The 11,791-nt window shown below is 40.9% G+C and overlaps 1 protein-coding gene and 1 long non-coding RNA gene across 2 annotated transcripts in view; both read right to left on the bottom strand.

Annotated features, from left to right (window-relative positions):
• The window catches only part of LOC144092581 (uncharacterized), a 50,915-nt gene extending 47,191 nt beyond the window's left edge, over window positions 1–3,724 (bottom strand). Inside the window, exons 1-3 of the long non-coding RNA XR_013306086.1 lie at window positions 3,574–3,724; window positions 3,358–3,439; window positions 898–1,021 (exon numbers count right to left, since the gene is read on the bottom strand). This is a non-coding gene — a long non-coding RNA (uncharacterized LOC144092581). The remainder of the gene's footprint in view (window positions 1–897; window positions 1,022–3,357; window positions 3,440–3,573) is intronic.
• Window positions 3,725–5,834: 2,110 nt separating this feature from the next.
• ubtd1b (ubiquitin domain containing 1b) lies at window positions 5,835–11,558 on the bottom strand. The gene is made up of 4 exons (XM_077625917.1): window positions 10,852–11,558; window positions 8,059–8,286; window positions 7,840–7,997; window positions 5,835–6,840 (listed from the first exon to the last, which is right to left on the bottom strand). Exons 1-4 carry the CDS (start codon window positions 10,931–10,933, stop codon window positions 6,574–6,576), a joined length of 735 nt encoding a protein of 244 aa, XP_077482043.1. The 5' UTR covers window positions 10,934–11,558; the 3' UTR covers window positions 5,835–6,573.
• Between the last annotated feature and the right edge of the window lie 233 nt (window positions 11,559–11,791).

Raw genomic sequence — 11,791 nt, 5'->3', positions numbered from 1 at the left:
TTAGATGTTTTCACTGATTCTGTTATGTTGCAACTAAAGTTAGCATGGCCTAAAAGAAGTTTACTTATTTTTTACAGTTCTACCTCTACTTATGAAATTAATTGGTTCCAAGACTTTTTTTCGTAACTTGAAAATTTCGTAAGTAGAGGTGTACTTTATATGTAAATTCTCTAATTCGTTCCATGGTCCTCACACAACTACCAACTAAAAACCCTTTAAAATTGGTCAGTGTCCCAATTTTGTATGAAAGATGTGAGGAAACACACAAAAATGAGAGAAAATTATAAGGTAATGATTTATTAATGCCCCCCGCAGCCATTATAGATGTAATACCCATGTTTGTCCGCCAGATGGCGGCAAGACATCGTTCTACCAGGATCGAAAGCTGTCCATTTTGTAGTACATTTTAGACTTTTACGTGTGCTCTATGTGTGTGTGTGCGCCACAATACATTTGTACAGTTTTTAATTGCTTAAGGGGAATTCAAAATAAAATAACAGATAAGGTAATGCATTTACTTTTTGGGGGATTTCGTCACTTGGATCGTTTTCGAATCACTCATTTGCATATAAAAAAAATTAACATGTGTGACCTGAAACTTTCGTACCTAGAGGCATTCGTAAGTAGAGGTATGACTGTATTCCCTACTGGCAACGGGCAAGTCAAGCTTCTGTGTTTTTCCCCTCCACATGCTGAGGAAAGTGGGTTGGGGGATGTTTAAAAGACATTTTTGTTGTTTCTAATTGTTGTTAATGACATGTTTACGGCTGTTTGGTTTTCCTTCTTTGGTTCACATTCCTAGCCTTTCAATCTTAGTGACCCAGACATTAGGAAACCGGATAATGTACTAATGTTTCATCTACATCTCACGTTACCCCGAGACGTAGACTCACTGACCTGATGCAAAAATAACTTGCAGAGACGTTGGTATGATGCGTCATTGTTTCCAGGGTTTTCCGGGTCACCGTGGCGACTCAAATAAATGTCAAAACATTCGCTGTCTCTGAACGACTTTGTAGAGCTGCAAAAAAAAGGGAAGTTAGCAGGCAATTATGATTGTTTTTTTTCACTTTCTTTATCCATATTCATTTACAACTTCAAGTACACTTAAGAACAAAATATTTACAGTAATACCTCGAATATTGCGGTTAATGCAGAAAATCGCAAAGCAGTGAACCACCGATAAGTGAAGATCCGATAATCAAGGGATTACTGTAATCGTAATTTGTTCGCAGTTCGTAAACGTGATATCCGTCGTCCATCCCATCTCCACTACACAAAATACACATCTTCCTTCCTTCCTCTGCTTCCTTGCCAAAAAAAACCACACGAGCCCGGGGGTCAACGTGTGCTGTGCAGATTCTTGTTCATAGCCGCAACGTCACCCTTTCCTTTCCCTCAAATCTCCAACAGAGAGCCCCTTCTAATCATCTGAATGACATCATTAGGAAGGAGCTGCATGGCGGGGGGAATACATTAACATCTTTGCCTCGGTGTTTGTTTAAATGAATTGAATGTTTAATGTTTAAATTTAGGGTAAGGTAAGATTAAAACATATTTTTAAGTGTGCACCAAGTGTCAAAATATAATGATATTTTCTACCCTGGTGGGTCATCAGTACGCTTAGGCCGAGAATTGATGGCTTTATGGAATTTTACGTCAACATAAAGTGCAAGTCTAGTGACAATTCGTGGTATTGCAACTGAGTTGAACCGTGACAAGAATCGTCTTGTACCTGGATTGTCTTTCCATTTCCTGAAAAAAAGAAACATTGGGATTTAAATGTTTTACACACCAGCTTAAGATTTGGAAGCGATCGACGCATCTTTCCATTTTAGCGGTCCGACTAAGACGTCACTATGTTGCTTTTACCCCAAAAATGTGATGAATGTGAGTTTCCATTCTATCGCAGTGAAGATTAGCCAAGCAATTTTCAACTGTGGAACACGATAGCGCAAGAGACCGACACAAATTGTCATTTTCCACTGCGGGCCCTGTCATGCGGTTTGGGCAAAGTCTTATGTAGGCCGCTTTTGTGAAGATGCGTGTATTTTTCAATAAGTGCCTCTTTTCTGACAGGAGCATCTGAGAAGAAAATAAAAGCAGCTAATGCAGCCTGGCTGATGGCTCTCCAATCGGCCACGCTATTAAATCCGTGGCGCTATTGAGGTTAATTTACGGGTTTATTAGGCTGACATAAAAAATATCCCGAAGCGCAAACGAGACGGAAAAGCATGCGAGAAACAGTTACATTAAAATAACTATGAATGTATTTGTTCACTGTCCAAATTCATTTCATTTGAAAATATTCCATTTTTTTTTATTCTAAATTAATCCCCGATTGGCCGGCCCGGAGCCTTGAGTGGTTAGCACATCGGCCTCGCAGCTCTGGGGTCCTGGGTTCAAATCTAGGTCGGTTCACCTGTGTGGAGTTTGCATGCTCTCCCCGGGCCTGTGTGGGTTTTCTCCGGGTACCTCGATATCCTTCCACATTCCTAAAACATGCATGATAGGCTGATTGGACACTCTAAATTGCCCCGTGGTATGATTGGTTGTCTTGGATTGACTGGCAACCAATTCTGGATGTCCCTCGCCTATGGCCCGAACTCAGCTGGGATAGGCTCCAGCACCCCCCGCGACCCTAGTGAAGATAAAGCGGTTCAGAAATTAATTAATGGATAATTCCTGATTATTATTTTAAGATGTTGACCCGACGACTCGGCCCATTCGCCACCTTCCGTTGGACGTGGTCCAAGTGGGCTATAGAGTGACTGCGGTGGCTTCGGTAAAAGCTGAGGTGACAAACACAGCCTAGCATTAGTTGAGCATTAGGTAAGTGGATAAAAGGGCATTGAAAGCAGGAGACGGTGGATTAAGCCGCCATAACTAGACGTTACAAACACTACGGCTTTTAAGAGGATTTGATACCTTCCATGGAGTCTACTCACTGTCTTCTGCTATTCTGGTACAAGACTTTGCATAACAGTCTATTATTAACCACAGTGAGCACACGTTATAACATAGACATTCTTAGTGTCTTGGATATTATTTTGTTGTCTGTAGCCTTTTAAGCTTTCAATGCTATTAACATAAAGAGACATCAATTACATTTCAATGCTATTGACATTGAACACATCAATTACATTTCGAATGGCCTAGTCAAAATGGACCCCAAAGAGTTAACACTTTAAATATATATATATACTACATTTTCTGACCATAGTGTTTCATGGCGACAGTGATAGACTTGTAAAACAACCAATATATTATTCAAATATCTACAGGACTTGAACTTCAGCTTTTGCTCAACCCTAATCATTGCTAGCTAGCACAACGTAAATGTGCTGTAAAACTTACCATTTTTCGACGGCGATGGCAGCCAAATGTACGGAAAAATGCATTTGTGGCCAGAGTATTTGAAAGCTATATTGCGCCCAGGCTAGAAATAGAAGAAACAACACATTACTAATTAAAATATCTACAAAACTTGAACGAAACTAAATGTTTGCTGCGAAGCTAATCAGCTAATCATTGCTAGCTAGCACAGACAGCGTAAATTTGCTGTAAACTTACCCTTATAAATATCAAGAAAACTTGACGGCCTGCATTTTATAACACTTGCGCACAATGGGAAGTTTAAAATGGTCATCTTGTTAGAACCCGAACGGGGGGAATAGTACAATTTTGTCAGAACTTTTCGGCCCCCAAACACTTTGCTCAATACGTAGTCAAAAAAAGAAGGATTGGTCGTAGCTAATTTTAGGAATAGAACCAGGACACATGGGAGGTGCGTTCAAGTACCGCCAAAAAAGGGATATTTCAGGGTGGTTTTCTGCCTATGCTTTCACCTAAACACAGAGGGTGAGGAAAAATAAATGAAAAGACAAAGTCTGTTCTCTGTGGACAATATGACCCTTCTCCAAACCTCATGAATAGAATTGGCTACAGTGGTAAAGGCCAAGATCGCCCTTGGGCTGGAGCTTTGGAAAGAGTGCTGAATGGGCCGAGCCTCGCAGAGTGACCACAAACGTGAAGCTCCCAGTAAAATTCCACTTTCAATAGGGGCTTTTTACTGGGACCACAATCCTCCACAGACCCTCTTCTGACTCACTGGGTTTGCAGAGAGGTAGAGGAAGTGCGTGTTGCTTTGCTTTTAAAAGATACTTCTTGGATTTCAACGTGGCCTTCGTTTTGCGGGTGCCAATGCCTAGAGGTAATATTTGTTTCGAGTTAGCCCCCTCTTGTGGTTAATTATAGCAATCGCATTTTAATACGGCATTCTCCATTTCTGAGCAGCTGCAGTCTGGACAAACTGGAGTCTTTTTTTGCCCAAAGTTATCCAACTGTAAAACCATATAAGTAATTTATTACCAAAGACGTTGATAGAAATAAAGTCATGGCCAAAAGTTTTGAGAATGGCGCAAATATGACATTTTCACAAAGTCTGTTCCTTCAGGGTTTTGAGGTGTTTGCCAGATGTTTCTATGGTATGAGGACTTATAATTTGATGGACCAAAGTCAGCTGGCTCCAGCACCCCCCCCCCCCCCCCCCCCCCACGACCCTATGAGGATAAAGCAGTTCAGAAAATGATGAAAATGAGTCCAAGGTATTGAATTGAGCTTTCCTGGGTGTGCTTTTCTTTCTAAATGCTCTGTTTGCTCTGCAATGTTTGTATAAATCGGACTGTAATAGGATGTATTTTATGTAATATTGTATTTCGTTTAAATGTTTTGATTCTAATAATAAAACATAAAAATGTGCAATGCAATTTGTCCATTGAGCTCTCATGGTTGTGATTTTCTTGACTTATATGGGCATTTTCACTTTGTTCTGCAGTTTGCTTCAAAACGGAAATATAAAATTTAGAGTATATAGGAAATTAAATGTTTTTTTGCCTTATAGCTCAGTATTATTTTGTCTTTCACCGCCATATAAACATAAAATCCATTTCAATTGGCTGATCCCTGCCAGCCCCTCCAGACAAACTGGGTTGGACATTGAGTTTCTACTGAGTTAATACTTTGAAAAAAAAACTTTTAATTACCCAATTCCAATCCTCTGAAAATCTCTAGAAGAAACGCTGACATCAATCATTTTCAATAGATCTTAATTTTTATTTCCCGGGAAAAAAAAGAGCTCCGAGCAACAACTTGGAACACAAAGTGTCAAAGGTCAACAAATAGTCGACTCATACGCAGAAAGGTCGTCGCCGCACCCGTTCCGATATCAAAGCAACGCTTTTATCAGATCGGCGGTTATCCCAGACGACGTCTATCGTGTATTGCACGTACGGAGTATAAACGCTTATTCACATTTGCACGTTACGACCGAGAAAGCCATCCAACGGCAGAACTGCGAAAAGGGGAACGGGAAAGGAAGTCCGTCCAACGAGAACGGCGAGGTGCGGTTCAAAAGCGTTTCCGCCACTGACCTCATTTAAATCATAGCAGATGTGAGCGAGAATTCAAAAACAAAGCATTGCAAAACAATGATGTCGGTCCGTTTCAAAAGGGATTGTCAAAAAAGTCTGAGGATGATTGCGCCGTTGCTAAGGAGTTTTTCCAGATTGGAACATTCACCACACGGCTATTTAATAGCGATAAATTTATTCGTTGGCGGTCAGACGTATTTTTTTTCCTCCATCCCAGCTGGCAAAAAGAACGTTTTGTGCAACAAAGCATTCGTCTTTGCTGGTGTGCTCCTCTTAAAAAAAAAAACGTGGGTGTTTTTGAAGAACGAGCCCCATTTAAGCGGGAATTGTGCGGGTTGGATGCTTGAAGTGGTTGTTTGCAATGTTAATGAGGGAAAAAAATGAACTTCATCCATGCAGATATCTGTTATTAAATTCCTTAATGTGAAGATCCCCGTTTTATTGAGAAAAATCAAGTCTGAAAATGAATAGAATTCGAATTTAAGACTTATAGCCGCTAAATAGAGGTATTAGCATTGGGCTATTTTGATATTTTGGGGGATGGAGATGGATGAGGGAAGAGGAAATAATCATAATAAGGAACTTTTTCTGATCTAAATGATGCCAAGAGTTCGTGAAAGTGGTGAAATTGAATGTGAATCAAAGATTTAAAGATTCCTAGCGGTAAACAATTGTGTTGTAAAATGATGGCACAATGACAAAGGGTCATTGGACTTATAACAAGTTCAATAAAAGAGAGAAAAAGGCCCGTTAGCATAGCTAGCAGACATTGCATCCTATTTGGATAGGAATTCCTAATTTCCTGAATAAGCTATATTGCAATTCCTGTCGAGAATATTCAATAAAGTAACTGTAATATATTTCTGTACACACACACACACACACACGGACTTGTTCAAAGCTTGATCTCACTTTTTAAAAGGGCTAGCAGAGTCATTTAACTCTACACGTGGATGTCAACCCTTGATTATTTTCTTGTAGAAGGCACCAAAATTCTCTAAAATGTGCAACAACAAAAAAAAAGCTCTTAACTTCATTTCCACGATATAAGAAAGTTTGCAAGATTGTTTTTTTTTTTTTTGCCCCTGGCGAGTGCTGGTTTGGATGGCGGTTTCCGGTTCATGCGGCCCGCCGTCCGGGCCTATTCCGACTCGGGGGGCGTGGCCTCGGACGTGGCGGGCGACATTTTCACGAGAGCCTGAGGGTTGAGGATGACCTGGATGACAAAGTCCTTCTGGATTTTGGTGTCCTGGAGACGCGTCTTGTCCGTCAGGAGCTTTCCCGAGAAGAACCAGCGCTGGTGGGCGGGCTCGATGTCCTCCTGGACGTGGAGTTGCTTCTTCAGCTGGCCGATTGTGTCCGTCATGCTGGCGCTCAAGCGCAGGTCCTTTCCAGTGGATAGCCGCACCTGCCGGGGTAGGGGAGGACGGGGTTGCTTGTCACGGTGGTTGGTTAGGAGCGGCGGAGGGGAGTGTCCGTAGCGCCGTGATCGGAATACGGAGAGTGTGTCATTTCTTGGAGGATAATGCCTTTTACGTTTTTTTTATGTATTTATTTTTTTATTTTATGGCTACTTTTCCTTCTGTGGATCGTAAACAATCGTTTTCTAGTTGTCATACTGGTACTATAGCTATTGTTTTGATTCTTTTCCGGATAGCCCGTTGCTGCTCGGTTCATTTTTAGGCAATAATGCAATCACAACTTGGACGCCATTGGCTGTCACTCCCATCAAAAGTTGCCATTCAGGTCTGGATTCATCTGGTTTTAAAGATGAACGTGTTCTATTATGTTCAACCTGTTCTAATTCTTATATTCTTCTCGTTAGTGTTCCGTAGCTGTTCAACTATTGGACAAATCGGACGAGGGATTGTCTTCGTCTTTAAGGAAAATGCCATGGAAATAATAAGTGACGACGAAGCTAACAAAGATGGTGGTCACAAAGTGACAGGTTGTTTGTCTTTGATTGCTGTAAAATGAAAATAATTCCGAACCTAAGCCATATCTTAAGAAGTTATCAAGGAGTGTCAGCTGTCAAAAGTGAAGGAATGTAGCAAAAAAAAGAAAAAACGATGGTAGACGGGATATTAGCCGTCTCCACGTATAAACCGCACCCCTAAAATTGCCTTAAAAATCAGTGAATTTTACAATTTCGCTGGTATAAGACAACCCCCTAATTTGCAATTTTCACCTCCATATTCATGGATTTAATAGGGAGTGCAAATGTGTTACTTTGAAGGGAAAGTCTTGCGTTATGGCATTTTCGTCTTGCAGTTTTGTGGATGTCAAGTCTAATTTGTGCGCATATAAGCCGTACCCTTGATTCAGTCATATTTTTTTTTGTTACAAATACGGCTTATATGCGAGAAAATACGGTAATACGGTAAAAGCCCTGTTTTTGCTTCCGTACCTTCAGCTGAAATTCCTTTTTGGCCACGCCCGAAAGTTGAGGGCTGTCACTCGGATCGTCGTCGCTGCACTCCGAAATGAGGTTGACGGGCGGAGCCAGGCAGTAGACCGGCAGCTGATAGCGATTCCCCAGCTCATCGTAACACTCCGTCAGAGCGCCTGCCAAAAAAACCGTTTGAGAAGCCAATTCAAGCCTTTTTTGGGGGCGCAAAACACACACCGTGCGGCAGCGTGATGCTGGCGCCGTCCACGATGGCTTGGGCCAGCTCGTGGTCGTTGCACTCCAGAGCCACGGCGGCGGCTTTCAGGGCGTCCCAGATCTCCTTGCGGCCGTCGAAAGCCGGCGCCGTGTCCCAGAATTCGTCGCGCTTGCTGCGGAGCTGCCCTTCCGTCATCGGGTAGTCGCTTTTCCATTTGGGTCGGTCTTTCTTTAGCGGCTGGTTACGAGCTGTCGACAAAAAGAAATAGAAACGAGCTCGTAACATAACATAAACACATTTAAATGAACTGGGATTATGATGCAGACACACTCAAAAATAAGATGAATCTAACCTTACACTAAACTTAATTCTAATTTTATTTGAAATTTTGATACCTTTCTTGGCTCTATTGGCCCCGCCTCCACCCTGACTTTCAGATACAACCTATCGAGGGTTGTTTGCTTTTGTCTTCCCTTCAAAATATTCCCAAAATGAAGCACACAAATGTCCTCACCATAGGATAACGCACGACCACTTGCCAACGACAAGTAGCATATACTCCTCTCGTATTAGCGAACAAGCTCCGCCATTCGCACTGACTAACAGGAAAAAAAACACTGAAAAAAATGCAACGCTCCACCCAAAGTTAAGGTCCATAGAAAATTTTACTACAAATCCAATCCTTGGACAACATTCCGAGTTTTCAATATGCATGAATTGCGTCGCCGTTAATTCTGAAACTTGACTTGTGTTTCCCTGCCGTTAAATATTAACGTTACGCATTCATCTAACGAAGCAGCCTAATCATTTTCGTTCCTTCCTTGCAATGAAATGAGCTTATTTCAAAAAAAATGTGCAAACATGCCTATCTTTTTAATTAGCAGGTTCCCAGTCTCCAAAATGGAGGGGGCAATGGAAAATGAAAAAGAGTATCACAAGAGCAAGAGCCAATCCAAGCGGTCGCCTTTCTTTCAAACTAATTATTTAACAATCCGCCGGCTTGAGGATGAGGACATGGTGTCAGGGTGTACGATTCTTTCCTCGCAAGCAGTCAATTCTTCTTATATACGTTCCTAGAGTCAAAAAAAACTTTGCAGAACAAAGAGAAAATGCCCAAAACTCAATAAAATTACATCAATAAAGCCCACATTATGCGATTTCGTATATAAATTCAAGTAATCGAAAGGTATACAGCAAAAAAAATACAAAAAAGCACGTTTTGAATTAAATGACATTTAAGTGTGTTAAATGCTAATAAATGGTGGAATTTTGATGGCTCCTTATTTTTAGTGTCATTGTTTTTTTCTGAGAAAAGTGTAGAAACATGGGCAGACTTGAAAAAAGGATTAGCTAAGAGGATATGGACTACTTTCCTTTTAATGGAACTTATCTTATCATCATAGCACTTCCACCTTCTGTAACTAAAGATAAAAAAAGCAAGTTTACTGTCCAGCCCTTAACACACTTGTGCCTCATAAACTGGCTATTTTTCACCGACCAATGCGGAAACATTTTCAAAAGATTAGAATCATACAAAAAATTAAGGGCTTCATTCATTTTAACAAATTAAAACCCTGATTCTAAGAATAAAAACGTCCTTCGAATTAAACTCAAGTTTTCAACTTGACACATTTGCTAAATTGGAGCATTATCGCCACCTACTGGTTTGGAGTTCGGAAGTCAGAGTCCGCTGTATTATTATTTTAGATATTTTCTGGCACTTAACATAAGTTCATACCTATTTATTGATTGATAGATTGATTTATCTTACATTTCTTTCATCCTTCTATCACTATACACATTTCACTTGTAATTATATTAAAGTCTGGTTGCTGATGTAATATTTACTTTTGTTAAGTGCTCCTGTACTTACAAATGAGGAAGAAAAATTGGGAGTACTCCAATGTTTATCTTTTGAAGAACATTAAATCCCGGAAAGGGAATAGAAACATTAAGCCTTCCCAAAAATAATGACGTCATACATCATAGGTATTCCCATTGGGAACATTCTTTGTATCACAGTTCCTCTCTTTAATAAAACAAACCCATTTTAGGGTGTGCGTGACAGCATATTTTAATAATGAGCAAATTTGTGTCGGTAAGGGTGTTTTCCTGAAAAGAAATAAGCTAGCATGTCGCTTTTTCGGTGTGCTATTCACACTAGCATATAAATGTCAAATTCATACTGAACGTCTGTTTATTTTCACCTTTTTATGCACAAATTATTACTTTAAAAAAATCCTTACACCTGTTCAACTGTTTGAGTGCCATTGACGGCGCTAGACGTCCGATATATTTTGACTAGGATATCCGCGGGAACGCATGTTGGATCGGAAATCGAGCACTAAATTAGCATTCACAGCCAATCCCCCCCAGTTGAGATGAATTGGATGTCTATCAGAGTATTTCTTTTTATTAATGTTGTTATTTTTCCTTTCTGTAACAGCAAATCATGACTTACTATTGATAAAAGGAAACTTTTGTTTAACTAGGTCTACAATGTCTTCTGTGTCTTGTGTCAGTCTTGCTACTGCAACCAAGACATTTCCCAAATACGGGATGAAATAAAATTCTAATCTAATCTAAATAACATTTGAGAAGTAATGCTCAAGTCTAGACAATATTTTGCTTTGTACACAAAAATAGGACAGCTCCATTCCTGGCTATAAATATGATTTTGAAGGGATTTAAAGCCCTATGAAAGCTGTTTTGGACTTTGGAACAACGAGGAAACGCAAGGGGGAAGTTGACAAACTGATGTATATCAACACAAGTGTGTCAACATGTGCAGGGTCCTGCTGACAAGTTCTTACCTCCTCGTCCACCATTCCTGGACGATGCTCTGCTTTGAGTGTCATCCCATCGTTGCCAGTATCTCCCCACACATCCTCCCATGGTGAGTGAGGAGGATGCACTCTGCAAGCCAGCGTCCTACCAACTCTGCAGGGGCCCCATGACTAAAAAAACCGTAGCCCAGCGGGGAGGACGGGCTGCGGATCGGGTCCGAAAGCTGCAAGCCCGGTGGTCAGATCACTGCGCGTAACCTGAATCACTTGTGCTCAAACGCAATGAAATAGCGTCACAACTCGTGGGCCACAATACTACCGTTCAAAGACTTTGATGGGTGCCTCGATATTCTGTCAAAACGCCGGGCGAGAATATTAGGTCATCACATCAAAACTAGCTTTGTTCCCAGGTGTCCGTCGTTGTGGTGTTGACAGATCGTTCACTTTTCTCGACCCGTGCTAATCACGTTAGCCAGTTAGCTTCCGCGTCAGGAAAACAAACTTGGAGAGCGAGTGGTGCTTCTCCCCCTCCCCCCACAACAAAGTTATTTTCCTGCCCGTCTACAGATCATCGCCATGCACGATCACTTCCGTGGATCTTTTCTATTACGCATCTCTAGTTGTCAGCTTCCGATTTAAATCCTAAAATCGGTGCTGTGCCTGCGAAAGGTTACTGACGGAGATCTATCTACTCAGCTGAACTTTTTTTTGCGCATGCGCATTGGATACGGCATGATGACGAGTTCAAGGGAATCAAGGGATTTGAGTGTTTTATTCAATACCTGCAAAATTCACGACAAAGCGAACTCAGGTACAACCAATAATTGCTTTCTCCTATTTATTATTATAATAACCGTTCTAATAAGACAATGGATAATACATACAAATGACCATTTATTAAAATACGCGTTGTTCCTGAAGTCATTATAAAAATATGAAATAAGCGACAAGCATAAGTTACATTCGC

Source organism: Stigmatopora argus, chromosome 18, assembly GCF_051989625.1.
Source record: "Stigmatopora argus isolate UIUO_Sarg chromosome 18, RoL_Sarg_1.0, whole genome shotgun sequence".
Lineage (NCBI taxonomy): Eukaryota > Metazoa > Chordata > Actinopteri > Syngnathiformes > Syngnathidae > Stigmatopora > Stigmatopora argus.
Note: the sequence above shows the minus strand (reverse complement) of the source record. Positions and strands in the feature narration are given on the sequence as shown.

Bases quoted from the DNA above. Each gene is read 5' to 3' on its own strand.
- ubtd1b (XM_077625917.1), bottom strand. From the start codon at position 10,933: ATGGGAGGATGTGTGGGGAGATACTGGCAACGATGGGATGACACTCAA. The intron at 8,287-10,851 runs GTAAGAACTTGT...TTTTGTCGACAG, and splicing joins CAGGAATGGTGGACGAGGAG to CTCGTAACCAGCCGCTAAAG. The intron at 7,998-8,058 runs GTGTGTGTTTTG...TTTTTTTGGCAG, and splicing joins CAGCATCACGCTGCCGCACG to GCGCTCTGACGGAGTGTTAC.